General features: G+C 37.6%; 1 protein-coding gene across 2 annotated transcripts; it reads right to left on the reverse strand.

Moving 5' to 3' along the window:
• Positions 1–8,630: 8,630 nt before the first annotated feature.
• Positions 8,631–20,229, reverse strand: LOC139118560 (uncharacterized). 2 transcript variants are annotated; one of them, XM_070681914.1, is made up of 7 exons: positions 19,969–20,229; positions 18,269–19,169; positions 16,889–17,048; positions 14,274–14,567; positions 13,824–13,925; positions 9,273–9,488; positions 8,631–8,973 (listed from the first exon to the last, which is right to left on the reverse strand). In XM_070681914.1, exons 1-7 carry the CDS (start codon positions 20,013–20,015, stop codon positions 8,696–8,698), a joined length of 1,998 nt encoding a protein of 665 aa, XP_070538015.1. In that variant the 5' UTR covers positions 20,016–20,229; the 3' UTR covers positions 8,631–8,695. The 2 variants fall into 2 exon arrangements, with proteins under 2 accessions (XP_070538015.1, XP_070538016.1); XM_070681915.1 differs by having other exon boundaries at positions 8,632–8,973; positions 18,269–19,245; positions 19,969–20,228.
• Between the last annotated feature and the right edge of the window lie 850 nt (positions 20,230–21,079).

Raw genomic sequence — 21,079 nt, forward strand, 5'->3', positions numbered from 1 at the left:
TCTCTCTCTCTCTCTCTCTCTCTCTCTCTCTCTCTCTCTCTCTCTCCCCTGTCTTTCTCACTGCTAAGAGAGAGAGAGAGAGAGAGAGAGAGAGAGAGTGTGGAGAGAGTGTGTGTGTGTGTGTGTGTATGTATGTGTGTGTGTTTGTGAGCGAGCGAGCGAGCGAAAATGATGTGAAGCCCATCAAAATTGAGTCTTACCCGCACAAAGCGGAAACAATGACATTAGAACATAAAACGGCCGACTTAAAATCGGGTATTGGTATTATGTCAATAACTATTTTGTTTTCACCAAAATACTTTTGTACAGACTTTCGTCGGAGTATACACTTTGAATTCTCTTACGCTGAGTACTGACATTAACAGTACTATAATATTACCATTACCTTATCATCCTTAGCTAACCAGAGCGAGGCTCGCACGAGGTTCACATCTCATACAAAGAGGCTTCAATGGCTCGTTGAAGCTGAAGTTCATTTAAGGTCATGCTTTCGGAAATCTCCTGGCTGTAAACGCCGCTTCCGGGATGGTCCGCGGCCTGAACTGGTTCTGGAGTTGATGGCTGGTATTGAGCAGACAGTTCTGGAGTGCTTCGGTCGGTGATGGACGGGTTTACCAGGGCATAATCGGCAAATGAGAAGCGTCGACGAAAGTCTGATAACATTGATGGTGATGATACAGAAGGTGTTGGTTCCGATTGTTGGCCTGGACGCACTGACAAGTTTGGATGAAGGAAGTCGAGTCCGTGCTGTATATTATTGACTGGTCTAGCACGGCTGTCATGTCCCTTGGCTTTGTCGTCGCTCTTCTGCCTTCCATTTTGTCTTACCATCGCACAGAGGTCTAATTCGCGACTGTCCACTTCGACAACACCGGAAAATGCGCCTCCAGAAAGAACGGTGCCACTCGCACCTTCCTCGGGATTTCCACCGTCGTCCAATAAGGTACCAATCGCGCCATCTTCAGGACTTTCGCCATCATTAAAAGCGCTACTGTAATCAGGTTCGATGGGATCCAGTCCTGAAAGTGGTATCTGCGGACCAAGCCTTTCGCTAACCAAGAATCTAGAGAAGTCGTTTTTTGGTACTTTGATTTCCTCTGCACCATTTGGTAATTCAGGTGGAGTCGTACTCTGAGTTGACTTCGGTGACTCTTTCGATGGACCGGCAGCAGCAGATGCTTCTGTTGCTGGATCGTAAGCAACGCTGGTGGCAGATACATATGATGATGAACCAGAAACCAAGCTAGTCGCAGATGTACATGGCGATGGACCAGAAACCAAGCTAGTCGCAGATGCGTATAGCGAGGAACCAGAAAAAGCCATGCTGGTTGCATCTGAATATGATGATGCACCAGAAACCAAGCTGGTTCTAGAAGAACATGGCGATGGACCAGAAACCATGCCAGTCGCAGATGAACATGGCGACGGACCAGAAGCCAAGCTGGTTCTAGAAGAACATGGTGATGGACCAGAAACCAGGCTGGTCATAGATGAACATTTCGATGGACCAGAAGCCAAGCTGGACACTGATGAAGATGGCGACGGACCAGAAACCATGTTGGTCATAGATGAACATGGTGATGAACCAAAAACAAAGCTAGATATAGATGAAGATGGCGATAGACCAGACAGCAAGCCAGTCGTAGAAGAGCATACTGATGGACTAGAAACCACACCAGACTCTGATGCACATGTCGATGGACTTGAAACCATACTGCTCGTAGATGAACATGGCAATGGACCAGAATCGTCGCTACTAGGTGGCTCATCATCTTCACGATCAGCCTGACCGTAAGAATATCCTAAGACTATAGCCACGCCATGGGAAACCTGAAGCCTGTGATAATTTTCATCAGCCCTTTCTCGATTTTCATCATCTTCTTCTGATTCTGATTCTAAAAGGAGACGAACATTAAAATTGAGAATAAGCAAAGTTGTAACCCGACTACAAGCAATATTGACTAAAAGAAAGGATTCTACTTTAAATTAAAAAACTCTTAGTTTAGCCATCTCTTAAGGAAAACTATGTGGAATATTCAGAAATGTTGTTTGCTTAGAGAAACTATCATTATCATTAACAGGTAAATCTTTGACAGTGTTTACTATTTGAATACACAATCATTGCGACTGTGTCAATCAATCACTGTCACTGAATAAATACCTCCTTTCAAGCAAGGTTGCAGTCACCAACGTCAGGTTATAAATTTTATGTTTGAATGTCTCTTTTTGATCAATATGACTTTTTTCTTATATAATTTATTCGGCTTTGTACTCGTTTTTTCTCCTTGTGGGATACATGAGAGTCTATCAAGATTTGTGCATAGATATATGCAAACATACCCGTATATAAATACCTTTCTGAACGAACCTACACACGAATACGAATAGAAACACTGACACACACCAATACACAGACACACAAACTCACACATAGACAAACATAATCTGATTGTTTGGGTATTTTTGAAGATCCCAGTAACTGTAAAAAATATCTTCTTCTGGCCACCCCTGGAAGTGAACACTGGGCCGGGACATTTCGGGTCCTCACTGACTGACTACCGACGGCAGCATCAATTTCATTTTCAAATTCATAACAACATACTCGATATATACCACACTTCTTTTCGCCAGTGAGATACGATTCAAAGCTGGTGTAACATTCTAATTTAGCCGTTAATAGATCGACGCCAGAAAAAAACGAACGTCTTTTGTGGCGGACGGAATTATGAAACGGAATTATTAATAAAAATGCCGAAGATAAACTTATAAACATCAGCATCTGCAGTATTATAATCGATTGATTTTAGGCAAAGCTCGAGGAATTCATTTCAATCAACTGGCAATATTGAACTGTTCTGGGCTTCCTTAATGTCTCTTAAATATACTAATCTTTCATCATTCTAAATCCCTGACTTTAATACCGCAACGTATTGTGTAACTTTTTATACATGACGGCATCATTGGTAATGTTCACCAACTAAGTTATCATGCCACTGGACAAAAGACACAACTAATACCGACTGGTATGCGCAGTGTTCTTTTACACCTAAAAGAAGTTGCAAGACTCACCGGTAGGCCCGTCCACTGTGTTCGCAGAGTTTTCGGCTTGGGCTGACCGCGCCCTGATGGTTTCGGCCACTTTGTGAAACATCAAAGTAAGCACAGTAATCGCAGTGAAGAGCATGATGAAGAGTCAATATTCAAGCAAATTAAATGCTGTGAAGAAACAGAGAGATAAGATTTCCATCATGATCGATTGCGCGTATCACAGGAATATGGTTGTGATCGAAACTGGAAGACGGCGCGTTACCATGTCGACATAGGTCACGTGGTTTCCAAATTCTCATTGCGTCTTTACAGATCTCACATTTTATCGCGGATGAAACTCTGCTTTAGTTCTAGTACGCAAGTCTCCTGATTGTCTCTTCCATGTGACGTCATCTTGATTCTCTATATACCGTGTGGCGTGAGTTTGATTATCTCTGCCACGTGACTTGAGTGAGCAAAGAAATTGTGTTCGCATTTCAGTCATTGCAACGTCGGCCTATAAGGATGCTGAGCGGCAAACAAGAAGAGAATAAATGAGTAAAACTGATATAAAGTAAAAGAACGACTTCTGCGCTCATTTTCATAAATGTAGTCTACTTCAACCACGGTCCCATGGAAGAAACGGTGCTTCAACTTCTCTTTTCGTCGCGCCGTAGTCGTCAGCGCGTGCAATTATGTTGCATCTATCAGAAGGGATAAATGATGAAATTCGCTGGACCCAGGTTTCCCTTTAATGCCATAGTTATGAAATATCATGAAATAATAACATTATCAATAACGCCTTTTTGGTATTACATCCGGGTTCAGCTTCCTTTCTGCTCAACAATACTGAACGTGTCTTGATAAAATCGCTGAACGTGTATGAATTATACTTGGCAGCAGTCTGTACGGCGAGTCCAATAGAGTGTAAAGTGTTTGATATACCATATTGGCCGGCCGCAATCCAACAGTTTACCTTGGCACATTGATTGTACGGAACAATCCTTTGACTTGGAGTTTCTGAAATTCTCGCGGAGTTCAACGTCCGGTCCGCAAGGCTTGTTTGAGTCAGCGTGGTCACGGCCAGCGTACAGTTGCTCTCCGTAATCTAGATCGCGAACACGATAAAAGGACGTCCTCGCCGACATTAAAGACAATGGACTTTTGTTTTTATCTGTAATTTATGCAAGCGAAATCGCGAGCAGCATTCCGCAGACTGAACTTCAGGGAAACCAGGATAAACAAACAAACGGATGAATGAATGAACAAACAAATAAACAATAAACAAATAAATAGATATGAGAAAAAAACATACAATTGAATAAAATTTAAATAATTGAACAATTCAAGATGCGATGTCGGTAATACTACAAGTGTGTAGTGATTCAGACCTAACGTCTTGAATATGTTGTTGAATATTGCATGTGTTGTTCAGTCAATTATTTCAATTTTTATTGAATGTTTTTCTCTTCAATTTATGTATTCATTTTTTCTTTGTTTGTTTGTTTGTTTGCCTGGTTTTCTGTGATTAAACAAGATTACAAATTATGCGATCATAATCATAATCAGAAAGCAAACGCCATCAAGCACGATATGCAAAACAGTTTTGGAGGTCATTCTCTGGTAAATATGCCAATTTTGAATCAATATCTTTAAGTACCTAGCTTTTTATACACAATGTTCTTGAAGACAAAGGACTTCTGGTCCTGACTAAAATTCAAACAATCTATATTGGCAACTGACATACTGGGCATTTCATCATTACTTTAGGAGTAGAACTAGAAACTGTAATGATCAGCAGTACAAATATGCTAGACTATAGTGTATCAATAGCTACAGGCAATGAATTTGCCATAACCAGGAATAGAACACTGTGTGATCAACTTGTGACAATATCTTATGGCATATGATTTTATTTATAAAACATATAATGTACAAAAATTACAACAATTTCCACACTTAAGAAATACCAATTTTGACATTTGATTTAAAAAGATATTTTATGTCTTTATATAATTACATACAACACTGATCTCATACTCTCTGTATCTTTTACAATGGACGCTGTCCCTTCACCAAAACAATTTGATGAAGGGACCATTCCATGATGTTGGCCTGTGAATGTCCCATAGTGAACCATTTCACCCCTAATTTGCTTTATAGAGGTCCAACTTTGCCGTAGAAAACAATGGAACTGGGTCAAACCATGGTGGTGACAGGGTAAAACATGGAAAAATAGCATTCTCACAATACTTTACAAATGATGAATGCTGATTTCATAGAACAAGTGAGAGAATGATAAGCACAAGGTTTGCAAATTACCGACAATATAATTTTGCTAGCATTGATGTTGCTGAGAAATAAACTATGTTTAGAAATGAATGGGAAATAGTTTTGGGATTCTGGACAAATATCTTGCTGGTTATTGAACATGCAAAATGTATAATTCAGCTCAAGAAATTGACTAATTGCTTGAACAAATTGCGATCTCACAATACAACCCAATAGGTTTGCATTTGTATCCACCACTTAAAACATTTCCCCAAATATCATGGTTAACCCCTGAGGCAGATAAACATGGAGCAAGCTTGAACTTACTGTGGTCACCCCTAATTCCCTGTAAACAAGTCCATAATTGCCATTGTTAAGAATGGGTTTGGGCTAAACCATGGTGGTGAAAGGTATAGAAGCATTCGAAGCATGTAAATTGAGAGCAGGTACATGGGACGGTGCAGAGTTTACTTAACAAGGAGTTACACAGTGTACAAAATATATATTATGAACAAAATGCCTTGACAAAGAAAAGTGTAACAATACATAAATGAGGCAATTCTACCTGCACTGCTGATAGAAAAGATCATTCAACAATTAGATATTATTCCCTAATATTTTTCTTCGTTCAGCGAAGGAAAATACGAGTGACGTGATGACCGTGTCACCACGAGTCGGAGACGAGTGGTGACACGGTCATTACGTCACGAGTATTTTCCGAGCTGAACGAAGAAAAATATTAGGGAATAATATACTTATCACATGCACAAGCCAAGAATTTGTTATTTTTTGCAAAATAAAATAAGTTTTCCATGACGATACCGCGTTTAACTTTTGAACTACTTTAGGAATAAATATCAGTACGCCGTGCACAGTTGTCAATCATTTCCAGTCGTCCGTCTTGTGCATTAGCGCTCACGTTCGTCCGTGTGTGGAGCAAATGACAGCTCTCGGTCTACACGTAGACTACCTTCCGCAAAGTTATACTCTATTTCAAAGATAGCATAGTCCTAGAGATTTATCACAGACGAAGATACGTTATTTTTCGTTAACAAATATCGACTGAATCTCGACGGCGCGAACACTGTAAACGTCGCGCCTGACCCTGTTTGCAATACGTACGGAACCCACGGTATACGCATGGAGGTAGTAGCTACCTCCATGGTATACGCGACCAGCTTCGAGTTCGTTGTTTCCGCAAATTATTCACGTAATTCCTTCGGAATATATAGGCGGTACACTCTTGTGTTTACATTGTTCGGATTAGTAATATCGTAGTCTGTGAAAATATCGATTTCATTACATGACTTTTGATCGTGGGAGAAACATCGGCCGCCATGTTGCATGTTTACATATTTACGAGCACACCGAAGATCGACAAAAAAAAGGTCCGACGCACCAAAATTGATGACATAGACGCGGGTTGTCGTGACGTAGAACGACAGAGAATAAATCCCGTATTTTTTGTTCGGAGACGACAAACTTGGCTTGTGCATGTGATAATAACAAATACAGATGTCTTGAGGCAAGATTATACAGGTTAAAAAACAAAAACAAAACAACGCTGACCTGTAAAAATAATATTGTACTCTGAAAATAAAAAAGATTGTAAAATTTGAGACATATACTTTAGTTAAGTTAATATAAGGAATATCCTTCCTCAGGACTGTTTGCCTCATACTCATATATATTTATGGAATAATTTCCCCCTTCCCGCCCATAATGGATGAAAGCAAACTTTGCACAACATAATGTAAAGCCGAGAACATTATGGAGTGCAAAGTTTGTGTGAGTCCATTATAGGATGGGAGAGGGTACATTATTGCTATCACTTTATAGTTTTGACAATGCCAGTGACTTTGTAGATGTAGAAAACATCAGGGGCCACAATACTGGATAATCGGATACATTATCAGTATTAACCTGGTATTGAGATAGATGTAATATAAAAATAATACATATTACTCTAAAGTACTATATTTGTGTGACAGGCTATTTCATAACAGCCATGTTTCTATGTCAAACAGCTTTTTTAACACAGTTTTTGTCATGTCATAATTCTATGCTTGTAATTGACATTTTGATGTGTAAAAGATTGAGAGACAAATCACACATTTCCGGTGTAATTAATGAAATTTTTCAAAAACATCCCATAGATAAGGTCTGCCTTTATGTTCAAAAAATAATATATATTCAAAATAGTCACACAAAGAATACTTTTAGTTTTCAAAAATTACCCAAGTTCACTGTTTGCATAGAAATTTGATTTCATACAGATCAAAAAGCAAGAAACTTTGTTCTCACAAGTTGAATATTGCACTATTACCATAACAACGTCTTCCATTTGGTCAACGGTGATAAGTATTGAAAACATATTGATAGCTACACACAGAGGCAATATCAGCATTGCCTGATTGTCCAAGATCTGTGGCATTTTTGTCAAGACAAATTAGCTTGCAATTCTCTTAAGGGAGTTTTATTTATTTGTTATTTGGCCCTCCATGGTGATCTTTCCACGTATTTTTGTTTTTGCTATGAAATTATTGAATTTATACACAGAAGTGGATGGTGAAAAAGTAAAAAAAAAAATCATTTCTTTCCAAAGAATGTGAGCAAACTGTGAGAAATATTTCTCTTGAACTGCATATCAGTGTTTATAGCAGGACCAAGATTGTTTAAAGTGTTCTCTTTTTCTTCAAATAAGGGAATGTTTCTTATTTTTGTACTCATCTTTGATCTTTCATAATATCAAAAGAGGGCTGAACCCATAAGTTTGCACAGAGTAAGATTGGAAATACAAGGCAAAGTGCCACATTTGGCAAGGATTGAGTTTCCACATCCTCGTACAACAGCTTGCGTGCCAAGCCTGGCTACCCAGCGTACTTTGCGTGACCCTTGACACAAGCAATGACGACTACCATACATTGCATCCCAAACGAAAAATATATTGATGCATTTTATTTTTCAAATTCTAAAATTATCTTCGTAACTTGATTGTAAATCTTGATAAAAGTAAAAAATATTGAGGCCAGGGTTTGATGTACAAGGATGCACTCACAAGCATTATGGGATTGCAATGGTGGCAAATATGCAATCATGGTATTGCAGTAATTCATATATATATATATATATATATATATATATATATATATATATATATATATATATATATATATATTATATATATAATATATATATATATATATATATATATATATATATATATATGAATTACTGCAATGCAGTATTGCAGTAATTGAAGTATATATATATATATATATATATATATATATATATATATATATATATATATATATATATATATATATATATATATATATATATATATATATATATATATATATATATATATATATATATATATCCGTACATTTGACTATGAGACTCTTTCAAGAGCAGATCGAAATCTAATTATATCAACCAGTTTTTTAAAACCAAGATCAGATTTCAAAGATGAATAAAAAAAGTCTGGTGATTCAGACGCCACCAATTTCAGACCTACAAGCATTTCTCCATTGTACTCTGTAAATTTCCTCTTCATATGGCCAAGGCCTATTCCATCCAACCAGCTATTCACATCAGAGTTGGTCCACTGGGCTGTTCCAGCAATTGGTAGTGTTCCCCCTGCGGGTGCTGACCCAGATACAGTTACACCTACAGTAACAATGCATAAAAATAAACAGTTGTAAGTTTTAATACAGATTGTAATAAATGCAAAATTCAACCTTATAAGAAACAAAATACTAATTAAGCCAGCAAAGAGTGTATTACTGATAAAAAGGTAGATCTGATAGAGTTTTAATAATTTTTTGACTCATTAGCCGTCATGTTTTACCAACCATACTGGCTCATTCTTTCAGCAGTACTGAAACTTGTCACTAAGCAACATATTGCTACACTCTGATAAACACTGCCCTCTATCATCCACTGGGAATGACACAACATGAACTTACTGTCACTTTTTTCTGGCTGAGTAGGCACAAATTTATGGCCTCTGTCTCCAAGTTCCCTGATCAACTTTGGCATTTCTTGGTCAAGTCTACTTCTGGAACTAAAATCAAAGTATAGTTTTGTTCCGAGCAGAATTCCCAACCATCCCTCAGGGTTATAGTTTGGCTGGATCTTCAAAGGAATGAAAGATTTCCGTAGTCGGTATGTATACTCAGCTTCTGGTGATGGATAAAAAAAAGAAAAATGAATTGTCAAGGACACTATGTGCTCACATTCGGTTGAATTGGTCCATTTGAGAAATATTTAAACCAAAAAAAAACAAGAATGACAAAAGCAAATAAGGTCTCCAACTTAAGTACTGGAGGTCATCTTTAGGAACATGCATATCAACTTCTATAGCAATGGGAGAAGCAGATCCTAAATACATACGCAAATGTCAACAACAAAAAACAGAGAAGGCTTGATAAAAAAGAAAAGGTGGGAGTGGGCAAAAATGCACAAGGGATCTGGTAAAAAAGTAATGCTGCATCATCGATCTTCTAGACCCTACCCCCTCCTGAATATCAAATGTTCCACCCCTTGGTATTACATAAGACCAAATGACAGGAAGTACATTTACAACCTTGGAGATTTTTAATTAATGCCATGAGTGTTATCATTCTCATGTAAACAGCACTTAAGTTAGTTACAGATAGTGAAATGCCTTCCACTGTGGGCGGTGATTACAACATCTGGAATTATCCTGGATCCAAATTTCTCATCAGTTCTTCTATGTCTTCAGAGTTCGCGTTTCCGCAAAAATCGTGCGTATTTACGCATTGAAATTGACTCTCTACGCATTTTTTTCATCGTTATGCGTTTTCTATACACAAAGGATAACACCGAAAGCACCCCCACGACTGAGCTTAGGCGACAACCAGACGAAATTTGTTGCAACACATTTCTGTCAATCACTCATTTTGTGTGGAAAGTTTCGGATTCTCTGGGCGTTGTCTGAAAAATCGGCATCGTAGTCCACACGTTATCACGTTAGGCACGTTATCATGTTAGCTGTGCCTATGAGTTACGTTGCTAATTTTCAGGCGAGCGATAGTTTCTGAAAGTGAGTGATTGACAGAAATGTTGCGACAAATTATATAAATGCCAACCGTGCACGATCATCGCGTCTCGCTGTTCCCGAATTTTGATCAAGCACACATGAAGCATGGCGTCGAAGCAGACAATCTGTTTTAATTTCTTTCAACTTTGCTCTACGAGTCCGTGAAAAAAATGATTCATTGGTAGAGCTCGTCGGAATCCCGATAAATTTTGAACACTGCAGAAGTGTCTGGATGGTAACTGGTCGTTCAGGCACCAAGTCGTTTCGGCCCAAGTCGTTTCGGCCTCTCAATTTCCGGCCCAAGTCACTTCGGCACCGCAACCCAAGACGTTTCGGCATCTGTGTTTCGATTTTTTTTTCAAACTATTTAGTAATTGACTGATCCGTCATATTCGTAAGCGTGACCTTTGCGTTCTGACCAGTACTTTATGTGCATTTTGTGTGAATTTTGCCGTGCTGTTTCCTCACCGCTTTCAAACTTTTGCCGTGTCGGCGGCTATTGATATCGATAAACTTGTGTCACAGATTTGAAAATGATATGAAGTTTTTTCTTACGGTCTCTTCCCATGTTCTCACAAAGATTAAGCATGTACGTGAATGTTATTTGACACTTACTTTTCTAGTGCTTTGATTTGTAACATTACGCTCCAGCACTAGTTCCCACAGGTAGCCTTCAGCGGTGCCGAAAAGTCTTGGGTTGCGGTGCCGAAACGACTCGGACTTGGGGCCTGAAATTGGAAGGCCGAAACGTCTTGGGCCGAAACGACTTGGTGCCGAAACGTCCAGAAACCGTCTGGATAAGCTGCCATAACTCTTAACTTTTGGGTTGCCCGATGTGTTGTGACGGTTGCATGTATACCCTTCGCTGTTACGTTTCAACATTGTTCAAGTTGTTCGTTAAACTGTTTTCATTAAAAATAATGTTACATCGTACAATCCGAATATGTAGTGTAGGTTTATTCAACGCACATTGTATTTTGCAGTAAGTTTTTTTCATCAATCGAGTGCGGAAGTGAAATTACGCACTCAAATCCAGCCATTACGCAATTTTAGCAGACTAATGCGTATGCCGTACGCGAGGAGAAAAAAGTCACCGCGAACACTGGTCTTACATAGAAAAGTTGCAAAAATTGGTCCAAAATGAAAAAAATCACCTCAGCTTTGTTTTCTGGATCAAATTTTCCTACAAATTGGTACCAAATATGACAAAATTATGTTCACAGCCTTCAAAATTGTCTCACAACATATCCTGGGTTGGTGTAGGTCATTTAAGGTCACAAACTGAGAAAAGTACCTAAAATATACAAATTTGGGGTTTCCCAACACTTTGAGCAGAACATTCATCTAATAACATCTTTCAGGACTTTATACCAAATTACAAAGCTATCAAACAAGGGACTTTATACCAAATTACAAAGCTATCAAACAAGTAATTTTGAGATAAAGTTTTCTTGACCAAAAATGACAATATTGTCTTAAAAATACAATTTTTTATATTTCAGGACAATTTCCACATATCTAACTATTGTCATCTCTGTACGTCTGTGTACCAGATATGAAAGCTGTCTGTCCAGGGGTTTTAAAAAGGAAATACTGTCTAAGATTTTTTGACCAAAAATGACAAAATTGCTTAAAAATAGTAATTTTCCCAATTTTGTCATAATTTCAACAAATTAGAAGAGTAACACCCTTGCAAAGAGACAACCCAAATTTGAGAAACGATTGGGCTGGCGGTTTCAGAGAAGAAGAATTTTTACTGAAAATGAGAAAAATCACAAAAAAATTCAGCAAAAATACAAAATTAAGGACATCTTCACAATATTCATAAAACTGTATAAGGTTCACCTAAGGTACTTGCACACAAATTTTCAAAGCAATCAAAAAAGCGGTTCTTGAGTTATTAATTCTTAACCATTTTCACATTTTGTAAGCTCATTTGCATAATTTTGGCAATGCAGACTTCATTTGAACAAAATCCTATCTATAGCCCAGGATGCATCCATACACCAAATACCAAGCTGAACGTGCAGCGGTTTGTGTGTTTTTGATGTTGACGGACATACTGTACGTACATACATACATACATACATACATACATACACACATACATACAGACGCCATCGACTTCAGCCTATACGATAAACTCACATTGGTATAACCAAATGTGAGCTAAAAATGAATTTTAAAAGCAAACACTTTTTGGTCTGACATAATGATCATTTTTAGGACTCTTCCACTCTAGCAATGAAGGAAAATGAGTTCAAAACTTAGATTTTGCAATATTGTTCAGGGTTTGGTTATCCTTTTCGGGTAAAACAAATTTTGGTATGATAAGACTTACTTTTTGAATTGTAATGGCAAAGTTCAATATCTATACAGGGAAGTGGGCTGAATGTCTGCAAATTATTTACAAGGACAGTCCTTGTTTCCTTTTAGGGATAAAAAGGTACAATTCCATCGGGACAGTATGTAATATTATTAATATATAGATTACAAAAAGGCTGCCAATTTTAACATTTGCCAATGTAATGTAATTGTTTTTATTGTTATAATGAGATTTGGGTGTTATCATTTCAGTCTTGTTTGTAATTCTGTGTTGGTCTTAAAGCAATGAGATAGAATAAATTGTGATTGTTTGTGACTTTTGACAGAATAAAGATTAGGCTCTGGATCAAATGCAACTGCACCAGCACACCTAAAACTCTCTCACATGATATTGTTCACTATTTCATATCTTCCCTTACAGATTTTAAGATGATCAAGATCTTACCTACAGGCCATTCAATGGCTCAGTAAGTACCAATAAAGACTCATATTATACCTGTTCACCCCTAATTCTTGATAAACAAGTCCTCAATCACCATTGATAGCAATGGGTTTGGGCCTAACCATATTGATGAAAGGGTTTAATAATGATCATCATTGTGAATACTTTTACGGACCGCTTTTGAAAAATTTTTCACAAATGCACTTGAAAAATCTCACCTTTGATGGAAATTATTCTCATGAGAATTCAAATAAACTCCCATGCTCCTATAGTTTGTTTATTCTGGTGTCACAGGTACTTATTTGTCACATGCAAATTTTCACAAGTAAATGAAAGTACAACAAGCATTGCAATCGGACCATCAGACGATTGACATGAATGACATTTTAAGTGCCCACACTTTTCACTGTCAGGGGGTCTAAAAAAAGTTTCTTTGCAAAAATTAAACTTGTTTCAAATCAGATTTGCATGTAGCTTAATCTGACTTCTGTTTCCTGTTGATTGTTTTAACAGCAAATCTGTACACATGTAAGTTGATATTATCAGTTTCAAATGAGTTCTGTTGTTGATTTTTATTGGACTTCCTGACAGTGAAAAGTGGTAAGTGCAGGCAGTTTAAATCTTGTTCTTATCAGTCGTATAGCTGTCCAATCGCTGTTATGGGTAGCATAATGTTTATAGTATTACCTGTTCGACAGCTTGGACTGTCTTTGTATTTCTGTGAATAACACATTAAGACCACCGATGCATTTTCTATGGCACTCGCCATTGCTTCCAGTGTAGAACCCTCTGAAAATAGTAAAAATTAATTCTCATATATTAAAAGACAACTAATATATCTTCTTGGAAATGCTGTTTAATGAGGAAATTCTATCAAATTGTTATCTTACGTAAATACCCTAGTATCTCATGAAAGAGGCAACAAGAGTTTCTTATTCAGCCACTTAGAAAGATTGGATGGGTGGAGTAAAATTTTTAGTACAGTCAAGGTGAAAACATCTGAGCAACAGATTACCACATTGTTCCTTTTACGAATATTGTCAATTTCTTTGTCATTGATGCACTTATATAAAGACTGTATACTAGTAATTTACGATCAATGATAGATAAAAAGAGTTTCCTCTTTTCAAAACTCACCCATTTGTTCAATGTCCATCCATACTTTGTATCCCTTTGCTTTCAATTGGTCTTTGATTTTAATAATTGTTTTCTGTACATCCCATTGATAACTGATCATAACATGGCCGACGGATTTCTCCCTGGACTGTACATCCTGGCCGTTGTCCCTCTTAGATGAATCACTTGCAATTGCCAACTGTTCAGACTCCTTCACTTTGCTCTCCTCTCCAAGAATCCACAGAGCACCTCGGATTGCTTTGCAAGCCCCTCCGCAGTTTCCCGGATTTTTACAGACCATATTGTCCATCATTGCTATGCGAAGACACAAGTCATGTTGGATTCAGTCAGACAAACCCAATGTAATAAAATAGATTGTCATTTGCACTGGCTGTCTAGGATCTCAACTTCATCTTTTGGCCATTGTCCAAGGCCAAAAGACTAAAAGACAAGTCATCGTTGATGACACAGTCCCTGCTTGCTAATGGGTACATTGATTACAGGTCCTGTGATAAAAATACTTTGATACAGATGGCACTCAATGGCCAAGAATGAGTTCCATGGTGATGAAAAACATAAACCAATGTAGGCCACTATCATAAAGGTCATTAAATGAGTCAACTGGGAATTAGTTGACAGGATGTTGCAAAACATTTTTTCATACTATCCTAACACTAATAGATTATCATCGGTACCATATTTCATAAAGTTTAATGCAGTATTTACAACACTATGAGATCAACATCTGTATCAAGTTTCATCAAATTTGATGTTGTGTTTGTGGATATATCAGTCACTCTAATTAGGAAAGTTCATTACATACATGTATGCAATTACAAATCAAAAATGACACTGATAATGACACTGATAAATGTCTTTTTCACTGTTAAAGCAATGTGATCTTAACATCTGTACAAAGTTTCATGAAATTTGATGCAGTATTTCTTGACATATCAGCCTAATTATGAAACTTCAATAATTGACATGATACTGCTACATGCCCTGAAACAATTTGACGTGCATATGTATGAAATATGTCAATGTCCTTGTACAACTTTGAATGATACTGGTGGAAATATGTCTGAGTTATGGCTCTGTACATGAAAAAATTGTAACAAAATCGCCGCCACGCAGCGATATTTGATCTTACTGTTTAAAAAATCAACATGTATATGTATAACATAAGTCATTGTCCAGGTACAAACTTTGAATAAAATCAGTTGAGATATGCCTGAATTATGGCTCTGTACACGAATAATCATAACAAAATGGCTGCACAGCAGCCATATTGGATCATATCACAAAACAAATTGACGTGCATATATATGATATTGGTCAATGTCCTTGTACCAACTTTGAGTAAAATTGGTTGAAAAAAGTCTGAGTTATGGCGCTGTACATGAAAAAAAATCGTAATAAAATGGCCACCTGGTGGCCATATTGGATCGTATCACAAATAAATCGACATGCATGTATATGACACAGGTCAATGTCCTTGTACTAACTTTGAATAAAATCGGTTGAGATATGCCTGAGTTATGGCGCTGTACATGAAAAAAATCGTAATAAAATGGCCGCCTGGTGGCCATATTGGATCGTATCACAAAACAAATCGACATGCATATATATGACACAGGTCAATGTCCTTGTACCAACTTTGAATAAAATCGGTTGAGATATGCCTGAGTTATGGCTCTGTACATGAAAAAATCGAAACAAAATGGCCGCCTGGCGGCCATATTGGATCGTATCACAAAACAAATCAATGTGCATATGTATGACATTGGTCAATGTCCTTGTACCAGCTTTGAATAAAATCGGTTGAAACATGTCTGAGTTATGGCTCCGTACATGAAAAAATTGTAATAAAATGGCCGCCTGGCGGCCATATTGGATCGTATCGCAAAATAAATCGATGTGCATCTGTAGGTCATAGTGCTATGCCTTTGTGCCAAGTTTGAACAAAATTGGTTCAGCAGTGTCTGAGAAACTGTTGATGACGGACGGACGGACGGACGGACACACGGACGGGACCCAATCTATAAGTCCCCGCCGGACTTCGTCCGCGGGGACTAAAAAACAGCTAAAGACGAATTCAAGATCCTAGACCATTGCACTGGAGACATACAATGTATGAAGACAGCTAGCAGAGGCACTCTATGGTCAAATTAGCTGTCAATAATGCAATGGAGAGAATATATTTATCATATACACAAATATATCCAGAGTATGACACACACACACACACACACACACACACACACACACTATATAGTTATATATATATATATATATATATATATATATATATATATACAACAGAGAAAACAAAAAAACTTCAAGAAACCTATGTGTGAGGCAAAGTTGAACTAGAAATATTGGCAAGTTGTCACAGGTTTCAACTGTTAACCCTATTGCCCTGTTAACAGGCTCAAGCACCACTGATGATTGGTTGGGTCAAACCATGGCACTGAACCAGTTAAAGCCCAGACTACGTCTGGATACAACCATACGCTATTAATACATTACATTCCTGAGTATTTGTTGCCTCCTACAAAGCACATACATAACTGAGGTTACTCATGCTGTATTTTCTATGGGAATTATAAAGGAGCTATTTCTTGTGTTACACTAACCTTCCATCAGCTTCGGTTCATTTTTTATTTTGTGTTTGTTCTCATCGCTGAATGCCAGAGTCCAGATGCACCGTGCTACCAATTTCATCTCCTCCTCAGTTTTGGCTTCTTTCATCAATTTTACAAGAAGAGGCAGAATACCAGACTCCACTAGGGTCACCTGCAAATGTGCATAGATGTACATATCTCTCCATCTTTGTGTGCCTCCGCCACAAATATTCAGACCCTCATGTTTTTACAATTCTTTTCTGACCTACCATTGGTGGGGGCTCATTTTAAAGCTCTTGGAATAAGAAAAATTTAGCTTTTGAAAATCTAATTTTTTTTCCTCCATAGAGTTGACACAAGGGTGGAGGCCATTTTCGATTTCAAATATTGGTAAATGTTAGGAAATTCGTTTCTCTAGGACCAAACTTTGCACAGTGATCACTGATTTTTATTCTTCATCTGGTAAGCAGATGGTTTAAAGTTTCTTCGATGAAAGTTCTGAGCAAACATTTAGGTCCATCACTTTCGAGGTGCACATATACTACATTAAGGTAGTATGTGCCTCAAAAGTGAAAGACTTAAACTAGAGAGACAGATTACCTCACAGTACCTATATTTGAAATTCAAAATGACCACCATCCCTATGTTAAGTCTCTGGGGTAAAACAAAATTTATGATTTTTGAAAAACTAAGACAGGGTAAACTTTTCTTTCATCAAGAGCTTTAAAATGAGTACCCACAAGTGGCAGGTAAGAAGACAATTTATAAAATTTGAAAGCCCAAATTTCTGTCCCAAAGGCACGTTCTACCTTTAAATGAGAAATTGTCAATGCTTCACTTTTCTTCATCTTATCAGATTGTGGCTTATAAGTGGAACCTAGCTCCACATATGAAAAGTTGTGAGCATTGGTGGAAATTCAATTTCTTCTGGCAACTTGTTAAATTATTCATCTCCAAAAGAAACTACATAATTTATGAAATTTACAGTTATTTTTTCTCTGTCAAATATGACTACCATCTCTGTCAAATATGTCTACCATAAAAAGACAAACTATTATATCAACCCTTTGGCTGATGCATAATAATTTATGTCAGATAAAACCTTACTTTATATGATGGCTGAGGTCAGTATTTATTTTGCATGCTAGCTTTTGGCTCCATGGTGTTACTGTATAAAAAATTTCTCATGAACATGGCAAATTCTGATTGTTAGAGTACAACATGGAAGGAGCAAAGACCCAAGCAGGTATACTTCTTTTGAAGTATGAATCTACCAATTAGTCCAATTAGTGAATATCCCATTAATTGAAATTTTCCTGCTAAAAATGACCTCATTTACATATAGTTCAACCGGGTAAGAAACTTCATCATCATTATCTTGCTTAAACTCACCTTATTTGCATCATTTTGAGCCAATTTATTGAGTCCATCCACCAACTCTTCCACATCAAAGTAATACATCTTAGACATATGATCATCAGATTCCAAAGCTGATTCTAACATCTTCACCAAAAATGAAATGTTTGTACCACCTGTCATAATTTTGTCATTTTCATCTTCATTCACAATGTAGACAAGGTTTAGCAAGGCCTTGGCGCGAACAATCAGGTAGGTACACTTTACATATTCTGTTAGTAAGTCCACTGCTCCGGCTTCACGGAATATCAGCACATTATCCGCAGACATCCTGATAGTGTTATGGAGAATTCCGAGTGTACTTTTTATCCATCTTCTCCTCTTTCCATCATTGCCTTCCTCCTCGTCGATCTTTTTGTAGTTTAGTTCCGGATATTCCAACTCTTTAAGAAGACACACTACAGCTCCAGACTTTCCCAACTCCTCACAAAGTCGTTGAGACGCATCAGAGAAATTATGAATCACTCCTTTAAGTTTGTTGTACACCTTCAATGCTCGACTGTTTTGGTCATCTCCAATGAGATCAACGTTTGTAAGTGATTTCCACATTTTGCAAAAAACATCACAAAATCCAATTCCTGCTAGGTGATCTCCCAGCCTTTGTTTCTCTTCATCCCCTTCTGCTGAACGATAACTCAGGTTAATCTCATTCAGTGCAGTATATGTATCATGAGAACTATAATCAGTGCACGCTTCCAATACTTTGACCTTTTCAGTTAAATGTTTCTTATTTTCTTCCATCTCTGGCGTATCAAGTGTATTGTTTCTTGTCTTTTTGCCATCAGTTGCATGGTTGGTGTGGTTCAGTGATTCAGCCAGCTCCTGTGATTGGTCAGGGCTATATGATGGTTTACTTTTACTGGCACCTGTCCCCATTCTGTTAGTAAAAGTATAGTCACAAAATCTCTTTACCTAGTTGATGTTATACACTGGCGCTTCTGGCGATTGAAAAACTAGATAGAGCAAACAATTAATTGATAGATAAGCCATTTAGCTGATTTAGTTTGTTTTCAAAAACACGTTACCAAGCTGCTGTAATTTTCAACAAGATAAACATTTCAAATCAATACAATTGTGAAAGTTACTGACCCAGTCTATAAATGGAGGAAAATTGTCGCTCTCTCTCTCTCTCTCTCTCTCTCTCTCTCTCTCTCTCACACACACACACACATCTAAACTATGTTTAAGATAAATCAGAGCAACAATGGGATGCCCCACGACCGGGCAACTAGTTTACAAACTGAGAGACTGACACTGACAGATGATATGTCTCTGACTGACCATGGAGTTCAACTACCTCCACGCTGCAGTACAGTAGCTGGAGGTTTGCCAGGGGCTGTGGGTCGGACAACAAACCCTGAATATTTACCGTTCGACCAAAAGCCCTTGGCAAAACCTCGAGCTTTTGTACTCAGTGACTGCAGCTGCTAAATACCTCCATGCCCTGACAAAATAGTCGCCGCACCTAAGCACCAGAGTAGGCACGAGGTACTCATTATAGCTCCAGATTTTAGGTACACCACTCAGCGAGTGACTGGTACGGTATCGCGTCACAGCATGGAGGTTCATGGTCACAGCAAGAAATGAGGTATGTACATAGTGTCAAGACATACGATTAACGGTAAAATATCCTGTAATCCTAACACTTCTTGTCAATATAGCCATCACATACTTACCTTAATAAACAACTTAAAGGCTTGAGAACAACAACAGTAAAGGGCATGAATCCATGATAATTTTCTAGAAATTGAACGTCGTGCACCGCGGAGCCGAGAGTAGAATTTTGGCGAATTTTCTGACAATGGCGCCCGACATTTTAAACAGGTAGCCGTGGGAGTGCAAGTGTACAAACCTATGGTGGCTAAAGCGCCGGTATAAAGTTGCACATCGATGACAAGACTGTCTGTAAACATCTGGGGCATACTGCACATGCGTAAAGGGACCACTTTTACTTCCTGATTATCGATTACGCATGATCGGCGTAAGATTTGTTTATGCAATTACCATGGTAGCGAGAACATTCCATTTTGGTGAAGGGAGAACGAGATGACAATTGAGGGACCGAAGGAAACAACATTTTCAAATCATACTGCAACATGATGATGTTGTTTGATACTTTCTTTGAGTCACTGCAAGTTAATTGCCTTGGACTACGTATAATATTTCAACAAAACACTTAAATGAATAAAATTTTGAAATAAAAATGCGATAGCTAAATCATGGAAATTGCAACAAATCAAAAAAATCTAAAGTGGAAAACCTACATATTCTCTTGAGGAAGGTCACATTGTTTTTGAACGCTCAATTGGGGGGGGGGTGTGTTTTTGAATATCGGTTTTACTTTTTAAGTACATGCATGTTTGTTGTTATTGTTTACTGGGACCAAAAAATCAATTAACGTCAATTTAATGTCAAATTTGAGGGATAGGGTAAAAATCAGTTCCTTGGCCATGAAAGTCACATACACCAGATTAGGTGGAATGAAAGAAAAATTAAGGCCATTGCCTTCATGTTTTGTGAATTTTTTTGATTTTTTTACATATTCTCCCAAACAATTCACAATGTTTTCTGGGTCAAAATTTTTCTTTGTACTATAATCAGTGATTGTGTACTTGTTACTCTATGTCTGCCTTTGTTCTATACTACCACCACACATATACAAGACATACAGGCAGGTACTTGCTGTAGTAAATGTACATTAGTGTGCTGATGACTTACTTACTCACCAAAAAGTATGATTTTAGTGTATCATTATTAAAATCACAGGGGAGGGACCGTGATGAAATT

This window comes from Ptychodera flava, chromosome 19 (genome assembly GCF_041260155.1).
Source record: "Ptychodera flava strain L36383 chromosome 19, AS_Pfla_20210202, whole genome shotgun sequence".
NCBI classification, from domain to species: Eukaryota; Metazoa; Hemichordata; class Enteropneusta; family Ptychoderidae; genus Ptychodera; species Ptychodera flava.